The sequence below is a fragment of the Micropterus salmoides genome, unplaced genomic scaffold, assembly GCF_014851395.1.
Source record: "Micropterus salmoides isolate LMB-PRFRI ecotype aquatic unplaced genomic scaffold, ASM1485139v1 Ms_hic_scaffold_19, whole genome shotgun sequence".
Taxonomy (NCBI): Eukaryota; Metazoa; Chordata; class Actinopteri; order Centrarchiformes; family Centrarchidae; genus Micropterus; species Micropterus salmoides.
Window position 1 is genome coordinate 20,628,748 of NW_024041039.1, and position 18,868 is coordinate 20,647,615.

At 41.0% G+C, this 18,868-nt stretch overlaps 2 protein-coding genes across 3 annotated transcripts in view; one reads left to right on the forward strand and one right to left on the reverse strand.

The window, feature by feature from the left end:
- dnajc17 (DnaJ (Hsp40) homolog, subfamily C, member 17) overlaps positions 1–18,868 on the reverse strand; it is a 33,802-nt gene that overhangs the window by 5,151 nt on the left and 9,783 nt on the right. Inside the window, exons 7-10 of one of the 2 annotated variants that reach the window (XM_038728092.1) lie at positions 18,246–18,295; positions 16,178–16,255; positions 14,152–14,232; positions 13,380–13,499 (exon numbers count right to left, since the gene is read on the reverse strand). In XM_038728092.1, coding sequence (XP_038584020.1) covers positions 13,380–13,499; positions 14,152–14,232; positions 16,178–16,255; positions 18,246–18,295 — 329 coding nt within the window. The remainder of the gene's footprint in view (positions 1–13,379; positions 13,500–14,151; positions 14,233–16,177; positions 16,256–18,245; positions 18,296–18,868) is intronic. The other variant, XM_038728093.1, reaches the window with a different exon arrangement.
- LOC119909844 (cdc42 effector protein 3) lies at positions 2,560–6,101 on the forward strand. Its single transcript, XM_038728095.1, has 2 exons — positions 2,560–3,658; positions 5,028–6,101. Exon 2 carries the CDS (start codon positions 5,169–5,171, stop codon positions 5,805–5,807), a length of 639 nt encoding a protein of 212 aa, XP_038584023.1. The 5' UTR covers positions 2,560–3,658; positions 5,028–5,168; the 3' UTR covers positions 5,808–6,101.

Here is an 18,868-nt window from a genome sequence, read left to right on the forward strand (position 1 = left end):
AAGAGAGAAATGGCAGTAAAAGACATGAACTCCTGGTGCCCTGGCATTTCTCTTTATGATGGATGAGCTCAGGGATCCTAGAATAGGGAGATGTGGGGGTTTGGCCTCTTCAATATCCAACAACACGTCGTTGTAAAAAGCAAAATTATGTCTTTCACATCCCGGCCTTCCAGGAAAAGCTCTCTGATTGCAACAGATTTCACATTAAAACCAAAGGGGCCATGAATGCAGTCTGAACTTTGGATATGTCAAAAAGAGCTCAGGCATTATGAGGGGAGATAAAAATTTTAAATTCAAATCATGGTTCCAAACAAAATTTATCTTTAATGTTTGTTCACTCTGTGTATACATGTGTGTTCCCATATTAACATGGTTCCATATCTATTTAATTTAGGAACAAACACACTGTTTACATCATATATTTCTCATGTCTCCAAAGTAACATGTCCCAAACATGATTTTATTATTACTGCTGATTCAGAGCCAGGAGACACAGCTGTACACTTCCAGCCTACACTGAAAAAAATAGTATGTTTTGAGTTATGCATATGTACATTTAACATTTTTTTTACTTAATCCAGCAAAAACAAAAAGGAGAGCTCTAAACATTGTATAAATCTGTGAGCGCAAGATTTCTCTGTATAACAGCACAAAATTACCATTACATAACATATATTTTCTGGAGGGGGAAATGTTGCCTCTATTATAAAATTGAGAGCTGGTCCAGATTCAAATGCAAAGATATTTCAGCTATATAGTATGTATTTCTCATAATTCCCCTAACAAAACCATAATGTATCTCCAATAGATAAACAGATACTGTTAGTTCTTGCTTTAAGTGTTGTTGAACAAAGTCAGCTCATTTGTAAACGGTTAATAATGTAGGGTGGTGCTAGAAGGCATAACAGGCACATTTATGTCTAAAACCTAACATGTAAATAATTAAGCTATTTTATATCGTTATACTATTTGGCATCAATATACATTACCTCATCAGAAATGTATGTTGCATCCCTCCATTAATTATCCATCCTAGTGACGTGACCTCACTTTGTTGATTAGACCCTACTGTAAGCTTTGTCATGTGTTAAGGAGTCTGCAGTTGGTATTAAATAACATAACACCTGGATTTTGACTGGTGTCTCCGTCATGTGGCAGTCATGTAACTGAGTGTTTACACTTCCTGTGAGTAGCCAGACTGCCAAGTTTCTGCTGGAGCGCCTTCAAAAAGCTCATCATTGAGTCATAACTTTAGAGACAAACGGTGACGACAACGGTCCGGATGATGACAAATGCAAACTTGGATGTTCTCACCAGAATTAATGAAAGGACATTACAAAGAGTAGCTACTAGAAACAGTTTCAGAGACAGATACAGGTAGAATAGTGGACATTGACATCCATTTCAAGCAAGGAATTAACGGTCTAGTCCCTGTGCTTTTCATACTCATTCATGGATGTACTACAAGTACAGTACGCCCTACGTTTGTCGTCATCATAAAATGTTTTTCATATAAAAGCTTCAGACAGTTCTTGCTGCAAATGCAGTCTAAATGGTGCCTGTCTAAGGGCCACGATACAGCAGGATAACACACAACAAAAGGGCCAGAAGAATATCCACTAAAGCCTCTGTTTGGGCTTCTAGCGCCAGTCAAAGTAATATCTGGAAACACTTTTTATCCTGCAACAACAAAAACACGCAGCATCCCAGATTTCAGGCCCAGCATAGCTGCATCAAACCACACTGACCGCTATGGGCAGGCCTAAGAAAAGAGGCTTTTACAGAAACCAGCAACGGCTATACGCATCAGGCCAGAGGCTACATAGCATGACAACACAACTAACAGAGTGAGCCCAGCCTTGGTCAGACAGCGGGTCTTGTGAGGTCATTCCTAATACCGCAGATAATACTAGCTCTTCACCCTGATTGTTTTCTAGCATGACAGCAGTTTTGTGGTTGTAGGTGGAAGGACGAAGGGTTTCTCAGAAGAGAAATGTTAAAAAATGTTCTGTTTCAGTCTTAAGCAAATGTTTTGATAATTTCATTTGCGTGAGTAATTGTGTCTGGTCTTGCAGGCTGTTCTGGCGGTGGAGCGCAGAGCGGGAGAACAAGAGGGGATCAGAGGGCACGCCTGTTGTTTACTGGATCAATTTGAAAGGAAGTGAAAGATACCATTTGTCCATTTCCTTCACACCCTGCATGTTTAAGCTGATGAATGAGGAGAAGCCTTCAGACTCTGGACAAAGATCAGAGCACAATGGCGTGTTGGTGATATTAATACATCCTCTTAAAAATACGGGGACACAGGTTGTAGCGGATTAAAACACTTAGAAAGAATCTTTCCAAACCATAAGACAACCAAAAGGGCATGATGAAGGCAAAGTAACAATTACTGCCTGTGAGGGCACAACAAAATGCTGTAACCCTGCCATTTTTAACACAAACAAATTCCACAGAACAGGAAAAAGGATTTCTGTTGTGACAAAATTTTCTTTATTGTTTTGCTATAGCATTCCAAAGGACAAAGACAACAAGCTGGGGGCGTGAGAATTGGAAATGCAACAAGTTATCTCTCTTGTGCAACCCAGCATGCCTGTACATACATGTCTGTGTGCGATAGTTTGCTTTGATAACATAGAGAAGCTATAGGCCTCCATTCAGGCAGAAGGGCCTGTGGAGTAGGCTGGACTTCGGGGCTTTAGACAAGCCAACAGTGTACAGGAAATCAGGAGATCAGCAGAGCAATGGGACAATGACATAGAGATTAGAGATCAGTTAACCCGCTCCTCTGGGTGACTGACCTGTTTGCTCACCAACTACGACTTCCTTTTAGACACAAGCACATAAGCTATGAAACACACACACACACACACTCTCAAACACAACCTGTTTTACACTCACTATCTTATTCAAACTCAACCTCTCTCACTCTTCCCTTCTCTCTCAAACCACTTCCACACCATTCAGCTCTTGAGTTGTGCAGCGTAGTTTCTCCTACATTTCGGTCGGTCTCAATCTCACAGGAATTAAATTGGCAGCTCCTGCTTTGCACCTACTCTCACTCAGGTAATGGGTGCAGCCAGCCAACCAGCAGGACTTAGTTTAATACTTATGACAAAAAGTCCAACTCACATCGCAACCAAGATGATCTCATCTGACATCCATTCTAAAAAGGCAGATAACGGCAAATATAAACGAAGATAAACTGAGGAAAAGGCTCCACCTGGGTGTCTTAATGCTCTTGTACTCTGACCTCACCTGGCTTATATCTTAGGCAAAGAAGACTTTCACCGGCAACACACCTACAGAGCTCAAAGGAGGAGGGCGTAAACGCTGGGAAGGATTAGCATAAAAGAGGATCAAATGTCCAAGGACTGACCAAAAAAGGTAAAAAGACACTCTCTTGGCAGTTAAATTCAGCAATTTAATGTAAAAGCTGACTTGGTTGTGTCACTGGGGGAAAATTTAAAATTGACTATGTTGTCTGTTCGTCTGTATCAAGGTTGTACAATGAAGTTCTCTCTGTAACAGCAGAACAAGCCCCATCATGTCAAGGAAGAGTTTGATAGGGTGTGCAGGTAGACGCTGCCTAGTGTCCTGACAGAGACGTGTGTGCGCGTGTGGGATTCAAATTTTCTGTATTTGCTCAGCAGCACAGGTAAGACCAAACTAACGAATCTTTATCTATTCTATTGTGTTCTATCTACTAGACAAACCACCACATGGAAATAAAAATCTTGATATCAATTTTCACCAGACAGATTATTTATCTGTCTCGAAGACAGTTCATCTATGGCTGCATTCAGGAAGATAATTTTTAAAATAGTTAATTGGCCAATCTGTTTTAATGGGCTTCTTTTATTTTTACTTGGCCATGAAGTGTTTCCTGAACATGATACTCATGGCTGAAATCCTAAGACTCCGCTTGGCCAAACTGACATGTTTGGAAAGGAATGCTGTTGTGTCCACGCTCTCCAATCTCCCGCTGCTACTAAAGTGCCGGTAAAACCTTTACAGGCCAACAAAACCTGTTTGCTGTAGTGGCTTACAAATTTACAGAGTGAGTGTTTCAAGTCACGAACACAGATCTAATGTGGGCAAAGCTGTTTGGGAGACCGTAAAAATCACAGACACCAAGCAGATCATCTAATCGACGTGCCAGTGTTGATGAACTGAGTTCTGTTTTACTCAATCAAATGATTACAGGTCACGGAACGCAAAGTGGTTTTCATTTTTTGACAAAGTTTGACTTTCATTTGTATCCACCGAAGGTTTACCAACCTTTGTTGGATAACTATGACTATGGATGACTGAGAACCTTCATAGATGACTTTCATTTGACGTTCTTGTATTGTTTCATTTTGACCAAGATGTTTCCTTTTAAGTTTTTCTGGTGGAAGTGAAATTTTAATAATATGAAATGCCACAACTACATCACAAAATGGATAACTTATTTTGTAAAAGTAATGCCTACAATGTGATGTTACTTCTGTAATGACAAAATATCCAGAGTCTCACTAAACTCACTAAATCACAGCAAAATAAACTGACTGCATTGTGTTTTTCACAAAATAATAAACATGTGTTTCAAAGTGAAATTATCATCATGATTTCTGACAGAAGTTACTGTAAAACCATTTGGGAATCTGCATTTTTGTTACTTTAGATGATAGACAGCAGACCACACCTGCATTTATTGGGGGGAAAAAAATCCTAAATATTTAGAAATGAAAGCTTCAAAGCATTGTTGGAACATCCCTCCACTGCCAAATACTGCTGAATTTCATTAAATTAAAATCAAGGAACAGGTGCAATCTATAAACAATGGCTACAGACTGATACAGTCCAATATTTACATCTGGTGCTGAATTACACCACAAGCACAGACTTGCTCCATATTCCAGCAAGATGAGAAGGGAAATTGAATTGATATATAATGCAGTGTTGTTAAAAAATTGCCTTCACAGAATACTTGGCATCTACCTTTTGTTAAATCATAAATTCTCTTTTCGTGCATTTTGTTGCAGATGGCATAATGCTTATAGGCTTCACCTCTTCCTAAGGATACACTGTTGAACAGAGGAAATACAAAAAGGATACAAAGACTTAAGGATACATAAAAAGGATATATAAAAACATTTAAGTCTATCTCAACCCAAGCTGCCAAGATGCCCCTTAAATCATCAATGTACAGAAAGCCATCCTCTGGGCATTGGCCCAGCAGGAAGTCCAAGCGCAGGGAGGTGCTGTCTGTCAACATGATTAGCCTACCCTTGTCGGATTTCCGCCACATCACACATATTGGCAATGATGCCCATACAGACAGTTTCGGTGACCTGTCCTTCTTAAAAATGGGCCATAATCTGCTTCTACAAAGCTCCCAGAGCGAGCAGAATCTTTTCCTGGCCTGCTCTCCACCACCCAAGCCCCCACGTCTGAACCTGGATGAGGCAGAGGGTTCAGAGAGCCCCGACTGCCAAGTAGGCCGCCAGTACAACGCATCCCAGAGGAAAAAGAAATGCAGCTCTATGCCACTTCTGGAGAGCGAGGAAGCAGACGGAGAGATGGAACAGGAGGATGGGTACAAAACACGGAATTATGTTGCTTCCAGTCAGAATTACAGTCCTAGATGGGGCAGCCTGAGTTCAGACAAAGACGGAGACTCGACAGACACCTGCACCAAAACCGCTGGCCAGCAGGATGAGGACAGTGGCTTTTCCTTTAGCTTCGACCTGGGCCCTTCAATCCTGGATGACGTGCTCCGGGTGATGGACAAACCACCAGACAAGACAGTAGCCAAATGCTGAAAAGACGGATATACAAGATGATACTTTTTCAATATTTCAGTAAATCATCACCGCAACTTTCTAGGATATGGAGTGACTTTTTACAGAGCACCAGATATTGTGTCCAAAGCACATTGTGGTCGATAGCATTTGTTAAAACATAATAACCACTGAAAAGGTTAAACTAAAAAAGACAACTACACAAAGGTAATGTTATCCTTAGATTCACCCCTTGTCGACATAGATGCAATGTTTAAACTAATAATTGAACTCTGTCTAATGTCAAACTCTAAGCTGGACATTTTCACCTTCATTTGCTTTCCTCCAAATCTTCACCCAAACCACACAACACAGCACTGAAGACGGCTGTTAAGACTTAAGAGTGTTGTGTTTAAGAAAAGAAAAGCTGCGGCTGGAATCCAAGGTCCTCGAGCTGTGATGTCTTGGCTCTTGGCGTGCTTGCCAATCTATTGTGTGCAGAGGGCAATTTCTCCTCCGCACGCATCCCAGAGGCCCCACTCAAAGGTAGACCAAGGTACCCCCCATCTCTCATTCCCAACAATGCAGTGAAAACAAACACTTAGCTCTGCTTCCAATAAAAGCCAGCCAGTAGTGGCAGGTTGGGCTGCAGACCAAGACAGGCCACAGGTCCGAGACCTAAGAATAAAAAAAAAAAAAAAGCATACTGTTTTCTTAGCTGCAAATCAGAGTCCGATGCTCTGGTGAGTGGCGCACGAGAAGGAAAGTGGTGAAGAGAAATGTGATACTTCCACATATGTAGGGGGTGTCGAGGGAGGAGAACCAGAGACATCCATTACGGCAGCAAAAGTCCTGATGAGGGTTTAAACACTACCTTCTGACCAAACAGACCCCCGACACGCGAAACATACATGCATGCATCTCACATAAGCTGGCACACATGCATGTACATGTATACACACATGGTCAACCTGAGATTTGTGCAGACAACTGAGGTCCCCTTTCCTCAGGTCTGGAGAGGAGAGAGTAAGGACAGAGCTTCGGTCTGTGGCTTAGTGGGGGGTTGCCAGGAAAGGCTTTGGGGCAAACCCAGAACCAGTCAAATTCCTAAGGTCCCCATGGGTCATACTGCAAAATGTACAAACCACAAGTGTCCCGTTTCTAGCAATAGATTTAGAATTCTATGTATGTCCAAACAGACAGGGCAATGTTTGTGGGTACGTCTGCACGTCTGTATATCTGTTTTGGCATCTCCCATTTTAAACTGGATATCACTGTGCCTTTTTCTTGTATATGTTATGACAATAACACATTGTGAAACATTTTTACATTAAAAAAAAAAATTTACTTTTTGTATTTTGGGAAAATAAAGAAAATGTCTTTCAAATTCCACAATTGGTGGTTTTGTGGAAAAAAACTGCTTGTGTCAACATTTTAAGAGAACTTGTATGAGATTGTTTACACACCCTGATGGACAGATATTTGGCTTTTTAACCATCAGCAGCCACTGGGGATGCAATAAGCCTTGTCTGTCACTTCTACCTAACAGCTACTAGAGGAATTATAGCCTTGGATAATCCAACACAACAAGCAGCACAATATTATTTCAAGGACATACAAGTCTAAATTAGACAGGCATGTCAAGCAGGTTTTCATGTAGAGTCACATGTTACCGTATTTTAGTAAACTGAAGCTTGAAGCAACGGCTGAGTTGTAAGGCATGCCCTGCTCTGAGGCACACCTGTATCACAAAGCTATCAGCTAGCCAGGGTGTGTCAGCATTTTCTCAGACTTTCTATACGGGCTAATTTTTCCAGATAAGAAGCAGAACGAGCTATTAAGTTACACAGACTTTGCACTGAATAGTGTTCCCCTGGCTGCTACAATGGCCCTTAACGATTAGAGACTCAAGAGAAAGAAGAATTATGTAATGTCAGACAGACACTGTAGAAACAACTTCTTGTGTTACCAAAAAACACTTTAAAAAACAAACACTAACACATTTTGATATTTCATGCACTTTCATATACGAAAACCACACACATAGTCAACACATTGATGAAAGTCATCCTTATTCATTATAACCTTCAAAAATAAAAATTTGCTCTCTGCTTCCTGCATTCAAGAGTCCTTGGCTGCTATGTCTCCGTCGTCTACACAAAAGTGCTCTCAGCGTGAAGAATCACATAAACTTAAGCTCAACAAGTGTTCGGCCACATGACTGATCCGAGAAGAAAGAGCCTGTAATTGCAGACAAATTATCTTGTCTGCTCTGCACAAACCGGCCGAGCTGTGAAGTATCCTAATCACATCTGGTACCACTTCTCTCCCTCCAAAAATCTAAACTTGCCGTCATACAGAACACCAAGAAACCCAGTCATCTCACTGAAGAGTAGCTCTTATGGGTTATTTATTGTGTCAGCTACTAACTAAAAAACTAAAAATATTGCTTTGGCAAATTTGAGACGTGACCTTCTGCCGTAATTGCATCTCCCAGCACAACCTGATGCGGCTGGAATGTGCCACTTGGTTTAACAAGGGTTCACACACAATAGGAGATTTTGTGAAACTGATATTGTTTATGCTGTCTGTATCATATCAGAATGGTCAGAACATATTATCAAACTATAGACATGGCAATACACAACAGCTATCCCTTCTCATGACACGCATGATGAACTGGTTGATTTTGAAATTCTGACCACGCTAATCACACCAGGCAATTCATTCTGTGTCTAATAAGAAAATGCAAAAACACATGTATTTCAAGCTAGCCTAAACCAATCTGTCTTTTCTATAAACTGTGTGGTCTTCTAGAGTCATGTTATTCATAAGCAATACATCACCAACAGCGCCAACCTCATTTCATGAGGTATACTGCCTATTTCTCTACTATATAGATTCTAACTGGTACACAATATTAATATTAGGTACTGACCACCAAAAACTGTGATACTTCCACATAATAAGATTTCCTCTTTTTAGGGATGGGGATCGATACCCGGTTCTAAAAGGACCCGGTTCCAAAATTTCTCAAAACCCGAAAAAGGTCCGAGCTAATCGATACTGCTATCGAGACTAGAATGTAATTATGTCTCGAGCGTCAAATCTGATTTATCTTGAAACGCGATGGATAAGAAAACTAATGTTTATTTTTTGATGGCACCGAAACGCGGTATTAAACGGCCCGAGACTGTTTAACATCAGGCTGCAGATCTGCTGCTCTCTGTCTCGCACGCACAGCATCCTGAAAAAAGGGACGCAGATGTCGCTCCGTTGCTGTGGAGACGGTAAAGTTAAGTTAGCTCCAAACTAAACGAGTTGCCGACAGCTGCACTCTTTATGTGCAATAAAACCTTCGTAACAAGACAGCACTTTATCAGTACACCTGTCTGTAAGGTAAACACGTAGAAAGGGTTCATTTTAAACTGCTCTGTCCTCAGTCTCTCATCCTGTTTGTCCTATATAAGCACAGCTAACGTTAACTTGGCAATTAGCCAAATGTTACGTTAAGCTAATAGAAAGATGTCTGTCTGGAGCATTGACTGGTCTGTAGTCTTAAAATTTGGCACATTGTTAAAAACTCAGCTGCTGGCTGAGACAAACCAGCCGTTCCTCCTTTCACCAGGTAACATTACCTGCAGGCAGTGATTAACAGCAGAGAGGAGGAAGAGGAGGGACTGATACAGACTGATTTCTAAACATCACTCACTATTGTCATGTCAGATTTTGACTTTATATAGTGACTTTGCTGTTGTATGTTGCTGCTCTAGAAACAATATTTTGCTGTATTTACAGTATTAAATTATAATCCTATAATTAATTTAACAACCAGGAAGCTATGCACACGTCAATATTATGTTTATTTATCGCATGTCATATGTCATATGTCATCTGAATATATAACAAAGTTATAGCACATTGAATATTTTCCTCATACCTGCAGGCCTACCTCAAGTATCGATAGTGTTATCAATAAAGAACCGGATCGTTAAGCAGTCTCAATAAGGGTATCAATATCAATAAAATATAACGATCCCCATCCCTACTCTTTTTGGGTCTGATCATAGCAAAATACAGAAGCCTGTTGGTCTCCCTCTTAGAGCTCTGTTATGTCCATTCATAGAGGAGGCTGATTATGCCAACAGCACGGCCACATACAGTACATCTCTTCCAGACCCAGGGGCTATTTTAGGTGAGAGTGCACTTTTCAAGCACTAGAAAACTGGCGGGCTGGAAAAACAATCCCAGAATAACTGATCTGCTGCATCTGGTTTGTGTCGTGACAAGCCTGCGATGACTCTCTGGCTCTAGATGGAAGAAGCAGGAGTAGAAAGCTCAAATTTAAATCCATTACAACAGATTCACATTAAATAATACGCTAAGCTAAACTACGTAATAAAACCATGAATCAAACCAGTGATTAATGATGGCATCACATCTACGGAGACACATACGTTACGTCTGGCAAAGACAAAGCAGACGGTTATATAGTGATTCCATATTTGCGACAGGCTGGGAGGTGAGATATCAGTAGTCAGACTCTGTGGAATCCATAAAGCCGGCCACACATGTGACATCATATTTTGATACAGCAACTATTTACAGTTCTCATTAAACACTGCACTTACATGCACAGTATCTCAGCCTTGCACTGTTTCTGTTAGCAAAAGCCACAATTAATATAAATCAACTGTTTATTATCTTTACTTCAGGTTCATTCAGGCAGCATGACTCATTCATGATTCACTGAGATTTGTAACTGTGTACAATACAATGCTATAAGAATTGCTTGCACTAATGATAATGACTTAAGCACTCTTCTTTCATAAACCTGCCCTTTCCCAATCTCCCACTATGACTGTTTATTATGTCAAAGGGTAAAGAAACAACAAAGAACAGTCTGGAGATGAAACTAGATCCTTTCCCAAAAGAGGGATCTGAATTAAGTCAGGAGCGCGGGGAGCAATTCCACACCGTGTGAAAGATGGTCCTTCCCTATTTTGAAATTTTTAATATCCATGGTGAGAAAAACTGGGTGCATCTACTGGGACCCTGATATAAATCATGTCATCTTGGCTTTCTGGACAAGCAGAACAAACCAGAGCCAACAGTTCAACAGGTCTCCACAACAGTGTCTCTATGTGAGAGTAGTGAAAATCTAACACACTACAGCATAGTTCTGTTTCTTATAATATTCAAGGTCTTTAGACCCTGAAGGGTGTCTTTAAGGGGAATTTGTGGCCCCCACACCATTGGGCCGTTCACATTGGCAAAAATCAGACAAAAGATTAATGTATGATGTCTAACTGAACTGAAGCTGAGGCTGAAGTCATAAGCCTGTGTCACTGAGCTCCCTGTAATGACACCCTGTCTCTATGACCACTATGTTTGGATTGATGAGGTTAAAGAAGCAAGTCATCACCCAAGCTGCTCCTATGTGATTGCAGCTGGTTGGTGTGGGGGAGCAATGGAGAGGTAGACGACAGGAGAGGAATGATTTTTAAGATTTCACATAGATTCCTAGGAGACGGACCTCCAAGGATCTGGCTTCTTATTACCTCTATCTCTCTTTCTCAAAAGACCCATGTCCACCAAGCCCAGGCCAGATGTGGAACAACATTACTAATATCTACACTGGCTCCCCCATTATGTCATGTGGGGCCTCTTTAGCGAGAGGTAATCTCGCTGAGGGCGAATGCGAAAATTACCTGGCCATAGTAATGTTTTCATTCTCAGGGGCTGGACAAAAAAAATGAAGCAATCACTTTTGGATATCTGTACGGCAATCCGGGTTACCATAATAACATTTAAAAAGATTAGAGTGACAAGTCCCAGTGTGCAGCCCCAATCTCACATGCTAGCTAGCCTTGACCAGGTGGTCTGAGACACTGCACTGGGTTGAGGGGTGAAGCCCAGTTCAGCAGCAGCAGCTCTGGAGACAGAGAGTGTCTACAGATCTGCAATCACACACAGGTAAAGATCACAACGTAGTAAAATGGACACCTCAGGGGGAAAAAAACATTGCTTCACACTAATCTAATGTAGAAAACTGTTGTAGACCCACAGTGGATAAAGCTGAAATACGATTATTCTTGGATAGGAAAAGTGTAAAGCCAAAATATTAGGCGTGCAAATCAATTATAAAAGTCATTGGAGACAGCACTATGGACTACTGTGATTTTGAAATAACAAGAGGCAACACATCAGAGGTAAAATGTTTTAAGATTTCTCAATAAAGCATTCTAGTTCTGTGCAGCAAACCTTTGACCCGCAGAAAGAAAATCATTCAAATTCAAAATGAGACTACATTCCTACAAAACTACATTCCACCCAAAACACCCAGAAATATTTAAATTTGAAAAATCAAAAAATAGAAAATGTATCTATCTAATAGCAATTAGGGCTGGGGCGATTCGTCGACGTAATCGATTACGTAAATACGTCGACGCGTCGCTGCATCCGGTGTGGGATTATCCCGGACAAGCTCCAGCTACAAGACCGCGCCTTTGACCGTCTAAAGTTTGGAGTATTTCAGACAGACACTCAACAACGTACTGCTCGGTGAGCTCTGTGAACTGGAAACAGCTTCACTGCAGCACAACTGCTGTCCACGAATACGTGAAGCAGCACGAACACGTGAAACTAAAGTATCCCGGAGCACTTTGTCTAGACGGCAGCACCGCAAATCGTGATTACTTTCTGTTGCCACACAAGCACGGCACATTATCAGCACGAGGACACGTATTTCTTCATTGCCTTCATGTTAAAAGTAATTTCTGCCCCGCTGCTGTCATGGTAACGGCTGTTTCATATTTTCTGTTTATTTAACGGCTACGTATCAGCGAGAAAACAGCTGAATCTAATTACAGACAATCTGTGACTGGACAGTCTGAGTCCTTTCAGGTATCGTTACACATAAGTGACGTGGAAATTTGATTCATTTTAAGATTTGCTGCTATTGTCATTATTCTGATGTGTTTCATCAGGATGATTGAATAAAATATAGATTTATTGATTAGACATGTTTTTGATATTTATTTTGGATAAATTGGTTTGTTAATCGAGTAATAGGAAACTTTTCTTTCTTTAGAATAAACAAAATTAGTTGTTAGATTAATCGACTTGAAAAATAATGGATATGTACAGCCCTAATAGCAATATAGAAACACCAGCTGCAAGCCTCACAGGGCACCAAAGCAGGAATATTGTCAGTCTCATGTGCCAGGCTACCATTATTGCTCATGCTCCTTCTGCATTGCTATGTGAAGCCCAGCATTCCTGGGGTCTCCCAGGTCAGGCTTGTTAATGAGCGCCCAACCAGGGGCTTTGGGCCAGTACCTCACCACTCCAAACACAATAAACTGAGGCCCATTTAACCAAACACATTGTTCTAGGCCAGACGAGGGAAGTGCAAGCACTGTGGCAATATTTGCACCACTGATACGAAAATAAAACCTCAGAAGGTTTACATACCTCTCTTTGTGGGACAGTGTTTAGGCAATAGTATTTGTGTTGGAAGCTGTGTACATGGGAAGATTTTATAACATAGGGCCGACATTCTTTATGGAAGGCAGGGAATTACAACGATGCATTTTCAGATGATACTGGTACCTGTGAAGACGTGAACTGGCCAGGTTGAGATGCTGGTGCAATAACCTCAGGCTGTCCTTCAAGCCAAGAAATCTTCAAGGGGTTTTCACTCAAGCCACTTTCATTCTTAACGGCCAGCTCCTAAAAACACAAAATAATCTGTGAGTAGATCTTCTGATGGTTTCTCTGTCAGTATTTCATTAGGAATGCCTGTCCTGAAATGTGGGAAATTTATGTTGTATCCCTCTTACACCTTGGGATTTGTTTTGGGAGTGGGTCTGTTGGTATATTACACATATGAAAGACACATGTAGACAAGGACAAAGGTAGATTGAAACTGGGCTAACTCCCAGAGCAAGGATGGGACCTGGAGATGAGCAGGCAGGGACCGCAGAACCTGTGCCCAGATCCCTGTAGACTGGCAGACGTGTTCTCTGGAGTGAAACCACACGTTGTGGTGAGGAGGCCACAACAAAAAAAGTACACCATCACGACAAAGGGCCAGAGGATCCAGACAGTGTGGAACAATGAGGTGGCTTAAGTCCTTCCGTCCAATGTTTCCCAGTAACTGACTAAAACATTAGCTTAGGTCGCAGAAACTATCCTGAGGCTGGGAAGTCTTTATGACAGATGTCATTCTTAGTTATACTCAAACTCAGCAGGTGACCTGAAACTTCGAGGGAAGTGAGTGGTAAACAAATGTGGTTCCTTGCAAATGTCTGCTTTGGAAAAATATTGCCATGATTGAACCAACAGAATGAGGACACTGGCTGGAGAAGAGTTAGGTACTTACAGCTGCTCTCACAGTTGCAAATTCAACCACAGCGCTTCCTTTCTTCTTACTCGATAAAATCACATTCAAAACATCCCCGTACTAGAGGTAAGAAATGGGAGAATAAACGAAAAGTCAAATGGAGGAAGAGGAGAGATGCAGAACATTCAAATTAGTATTTCCTTTCACAGCACAACCCATAACCACAAAAACACAAAGCACATGCAGACTGAAAAACTCAAAACACGGGTGAATATAACAGACTTCTGGAATAAAAGTTAGGATTCAATATGTGTTTCGTTATTAAACTTAATCTCCAACGATAGGCTTCGTATGTTTGGGACCAAGCCAGTAATACTGCAAAGAACATTCAAGTAACATCATGTACTAAAGGGAGTCCTCTGTGACTTCTCAAAAGAAACAAGAAGCAATACTGGATGTCATCATTTTAGTTCCTCCTTGTGAAGTGACAACAGTTTGATAAACAATCATTTTGGCATTGAAGCTGAAATTAGATGTGGCTCTCATCCAACTCCCTGCCAGAAATCAGAACAGGGAGGAAAGGTTGGCCAAAGAGGGGAGCAGGGCGAAGAGCATCTCAGTCATTTCCTGGTCGTTGTCTGAGAGAGATGGAGAGAAGCGGAGGAAGGCTATAAACACTTCTTAGCAGCCATTTCAGAGAAAACTTTTTTTTTTTTAAATACCTCAGGGTTTGTATCACCTATAAACGAGGCCTTCTGTCAGTAACCTGTCTCTGCCTAAAGCAGAGGCATGGGAGCAAAGAGTAGGACGGATGTAGCCTTTGACAAATCCATCATGTGAAAATGTAGCTTTCTGGGAACGGGAAAGTCCAGGAATGCTGATGCTTAGTAAGGACATTCTGGAGCAAGCCAACAGTGACAAAGGAGACTCTCAAAATACCTCTGTTTCATAAAATATAAATATCTTAACATGTCCACCCCTCACCCGAACGAAGACACATTATTTTAAGCAGCCAAAGTACACAAGTCCGCACACGTATACTTGCTTTCCCACGCAGTGGTGGCTATTTCTACTTGCCTAAACCATTAACTATCACTCATTGGCGCTTGCCATCTCAAACACAATTTCTGCCTAAATTCTTTTTGCTTTAGAATTTAAAAAGGAACAACAATTTTTCCCACAGTCTTTATTATGACACAGCCCTCCTGCCTGGGACCATACTCTGAGTTCGTGCAGAGGAGAAATTCAAACGCCTTTTTCCGGACAGCTTGACGTCAGTGACACTTGCCCTCTCCTCATTCCGAGCCAACCTATTCCCCACCAAAGGCCCTGTGACGGATCATAGCACAAGGTGGTACTGGGTTGCATGAGAAGAGCACATTTCCTGATGCCTCCCTTGGCACTGCTTAATCACCTGGTAAGAGGGGCACAAACAATGGCGTGCACGGCTTTAAGAGGGCACTACAACATTGCCCTCAGCACTTTCACTGCAACAAAAGTTAATGGGCCTTGTTTAAGGGGAAGAATAAAAAAAATCTACAGCGCTGATGTCATGCAGACCTCAAATATGGCCGGACTCTGCGGGCAGGTTTTTAAAATGTTTTAACTGTGGATATCTGCTTTGGGACAGCGAGGATAGAGAGAAAAAATTCAATCCTTATACAGTATATGTCATTTTATATTGCAATAGAAATTCTGAACATTTAATTACAAACAATTCACAGATTAAATACCCAGATGGGAAAGTCTGTTTTTGGTTAATCCAGTCAATTAAAGACCTCACGTATTAAAGTACTTCATCACATTGATGCACAATTCTTGTAAATACAAAATTCCTGTAAAGCAGTCATGCTCATTAATTTACAACATTGCCTGCAATTTCCAATACAGCCAGATATATTAAATATATAGCTACCTCAGTACTCTCAAGGTACATATAATTATATTGCCCAACCAAAAATTGTACCTTACTGTAACTCTGTGTTGTCCTACAGGAAAGACAAGTGTTTTGCTGTATAAATTATTAGTCTTGTAACATTGTGGCACAGGTTTTCAGGATGTATACCTTTTGTAGAAGTCTGAAAAGAATGTCTTCAGAGTAGCCTCCATTCGCCTCGTTGTCTTTTTTACACTTCCACTTTAACTGGAATGAGAAAGAAGACAGGAGGGAGAGGCCTACATTACTCATGAGGACTTTCAAGAATTACAGAAGTGCATGATAATGTCTAATCATTCGAGCACAATTGATTAAACACAGCTGACCAGGAGACAAAGCATGCCGGGCAGGCTTGGCTCTGCTGACACACAGATTACTATAATTTACAGGACAGACAGGAGACCTGCAGTCAATTTCCATTCATAATGGGAGTGACGGATAGATAAAAAGGGTGAAACTTATCACACGGAGCCCTGGACCTGAGAATACATGGTGACTCACCAGCTTGGCTATAGCTCCACACAATAAAGCACAACACCAGACGCAATAATCACTACAATAAGTAATCCGAAGCAGGTTGATGCCCAAGGTACTCTGTCGTGGGCAGAATGAGAGGAAGTCCTCTTTTTGAATATGTTGTGTCTTTGTTTGCTGTGGTTAACATTTTTTCCTGTCTAACAATGTTTCTGTGTCTTTACTTATTCCTTGATATTTGCCATATTGCACTGTGTAAATGCTGCTTTAGAAATTACCATTCAGCTATTTTATGGATAACTCCCTGCTGAACAGCTTCCACAAAAGATAAGATAATTTATCACATTTTTTTTCACTTGTTTGGAATTCTGTCACTAAGCTCTGATGCGAGTTCCCGTACTCATAAAAACAAATATTGCGTATCCATGTACAAAGTACAGCAACGTCTAGCCAATATCACACTAACTGCTTCAAGTAGCATTATAAATGGCAAGCACTAAGTGTTGATTCAGCTCCAGCATTCTGCTCACTGTCAGAGAAACAGGATTTCTGGGAATTTCCATGTCTACATAGCTTCTTTTACCAATAATTACAGTTGAAAACATCCATGCTCCTTCCAAGAGCAGTCTCCTGTGCCCGCCGATAACCTTCTTACCCATTAATCTTCGAATAAGATGTTTTTTGCATGATGTGATGTCTACGAGTCCACAACACTGACACTGACGCACTGCTGTGTACTCCTGCTCCTAACTTTCAATAAATATACAGATAGGAAAGATAAAGATATTAATGGAACTAAACCAAATGGCTCTTTCTGCTATTGATTTTGACTTACTTTGTGAACACTAAAAATTAGTTAACAGAATATATCAGAGGAATAATGTGTAGAATGAAAATCACTTTTCAAAGAGCTTCCACAATGTCAAACGTCACTGAGATTTGTTTTAAGGAACAATTGATGTCAGATTAATTGCAATAGTCTCCAATCCATCAATGCAGGATTCAGGTTTAATCTTGAATACCCAGATACTTGTGAACCAGATTAAAGATATAATATTACTTTTACTGGACAGGGAACAAAACAAAGTGAACACACTCTCTAGAGACAACATAAGAAAGACCTTAATCAAAAAAAAATTGGATGCAAAAGATTAAGTTTAATATTTTTAAATAGTAGACACATCTCAACAGCCTCTGAGACAGATCTATGCTGTAATGTTCCCATGTCCTTGAACTTACACGTGATTCTGTCAGTCTTACGGCTGCTGTTTGTTTTTCTAACTGAATACACAAATGTCAGGGAATACACTGCTGCATTAGATGGCTATCAAATTTTAAAACCAGATTTAATGTCTAAACACATTAGCTAACATCCCTAGCGTCCGTTAATTTGCACAGGCCTGGCCGTCTCCAGGAGGAAATATAATAAGCCCTCTCTTGGCATAGTTACAGGTCTCTTGACGACATCGGGCCTACTCTGGAGGAATGAGAGTTAGAACAGCACGTGTGCTCAGTGGTGAGACAGCGTATGTGGATTACAAATATAACAAAGGTTCTATCAAAATCCAGACATTCTGCCTGCACTTGCACTCATATGGAGCAGCTCCTCCAGAATATGCAGGACCCCCCTTTCTCTTTTCCATCTCTCTGCATTATTCTCTAAGAACTGCAACTGCTCATCCTGACTTCTCTTCCCAGCCGTGTTGAGAGTTCAAAGCCTTACCTTCAATTTGGGGGTCACATTGCTCTTGGAACATCTCTCCACTCCTGAGTCTGGGGGGAAACATGAGGGGAGAGATGAGACAGTTTCGTGAAAAGACAAAGAAACAATTGTCTTGTTGAGGCAAGATATATGGAATTACCAGGCGAGGGACTCATCCAGATGGACAGTAATTTTAAACGGGCTGTCACGCAGTAAATGTATGGCCTGCCTATGTACAGTCTGATGATCCACTGAGCGCCTCTTGAGATGGAACAGACAAGAGTGGGAGGGCTGGGGAGGCCATGACTGCTTGCAAATGGAAGAGACTCAAAAGACGTGCTGGCTATGCATGAGTAATTGTCAAGCCACAAAAACGGGTCTAGTCTATGTCCAAGAATCAGTAATTCCCCTTAAATACACACACTTCCATGGTCTTATTTTACAAGACTCCTCATTTTTTTCATGTCTCCAGAATGGAGACACCGAGGCTTTAATGCAAAAATATTATCAAGCGGTTAAGAGTCTGATGGACAGCTATGTGTGTGCGTGGTGCTTGGCATTCCTATGTTAATCTTGCCAAGTTGTCTTACTGACAAAAAAATAAAACAGACCTCTTGAAAATGTTTTAAAACAAAACATAAATT

Excerpts from the sequence above, each read along its gene's own strand:
- LOC119909844 (XM_038728095.1), top strand. The coding sequence starts at position 5,169 with ATGCCCCTTAAATCATCAATGTACAGAAAGCCATCCTCTGGGCATTGG.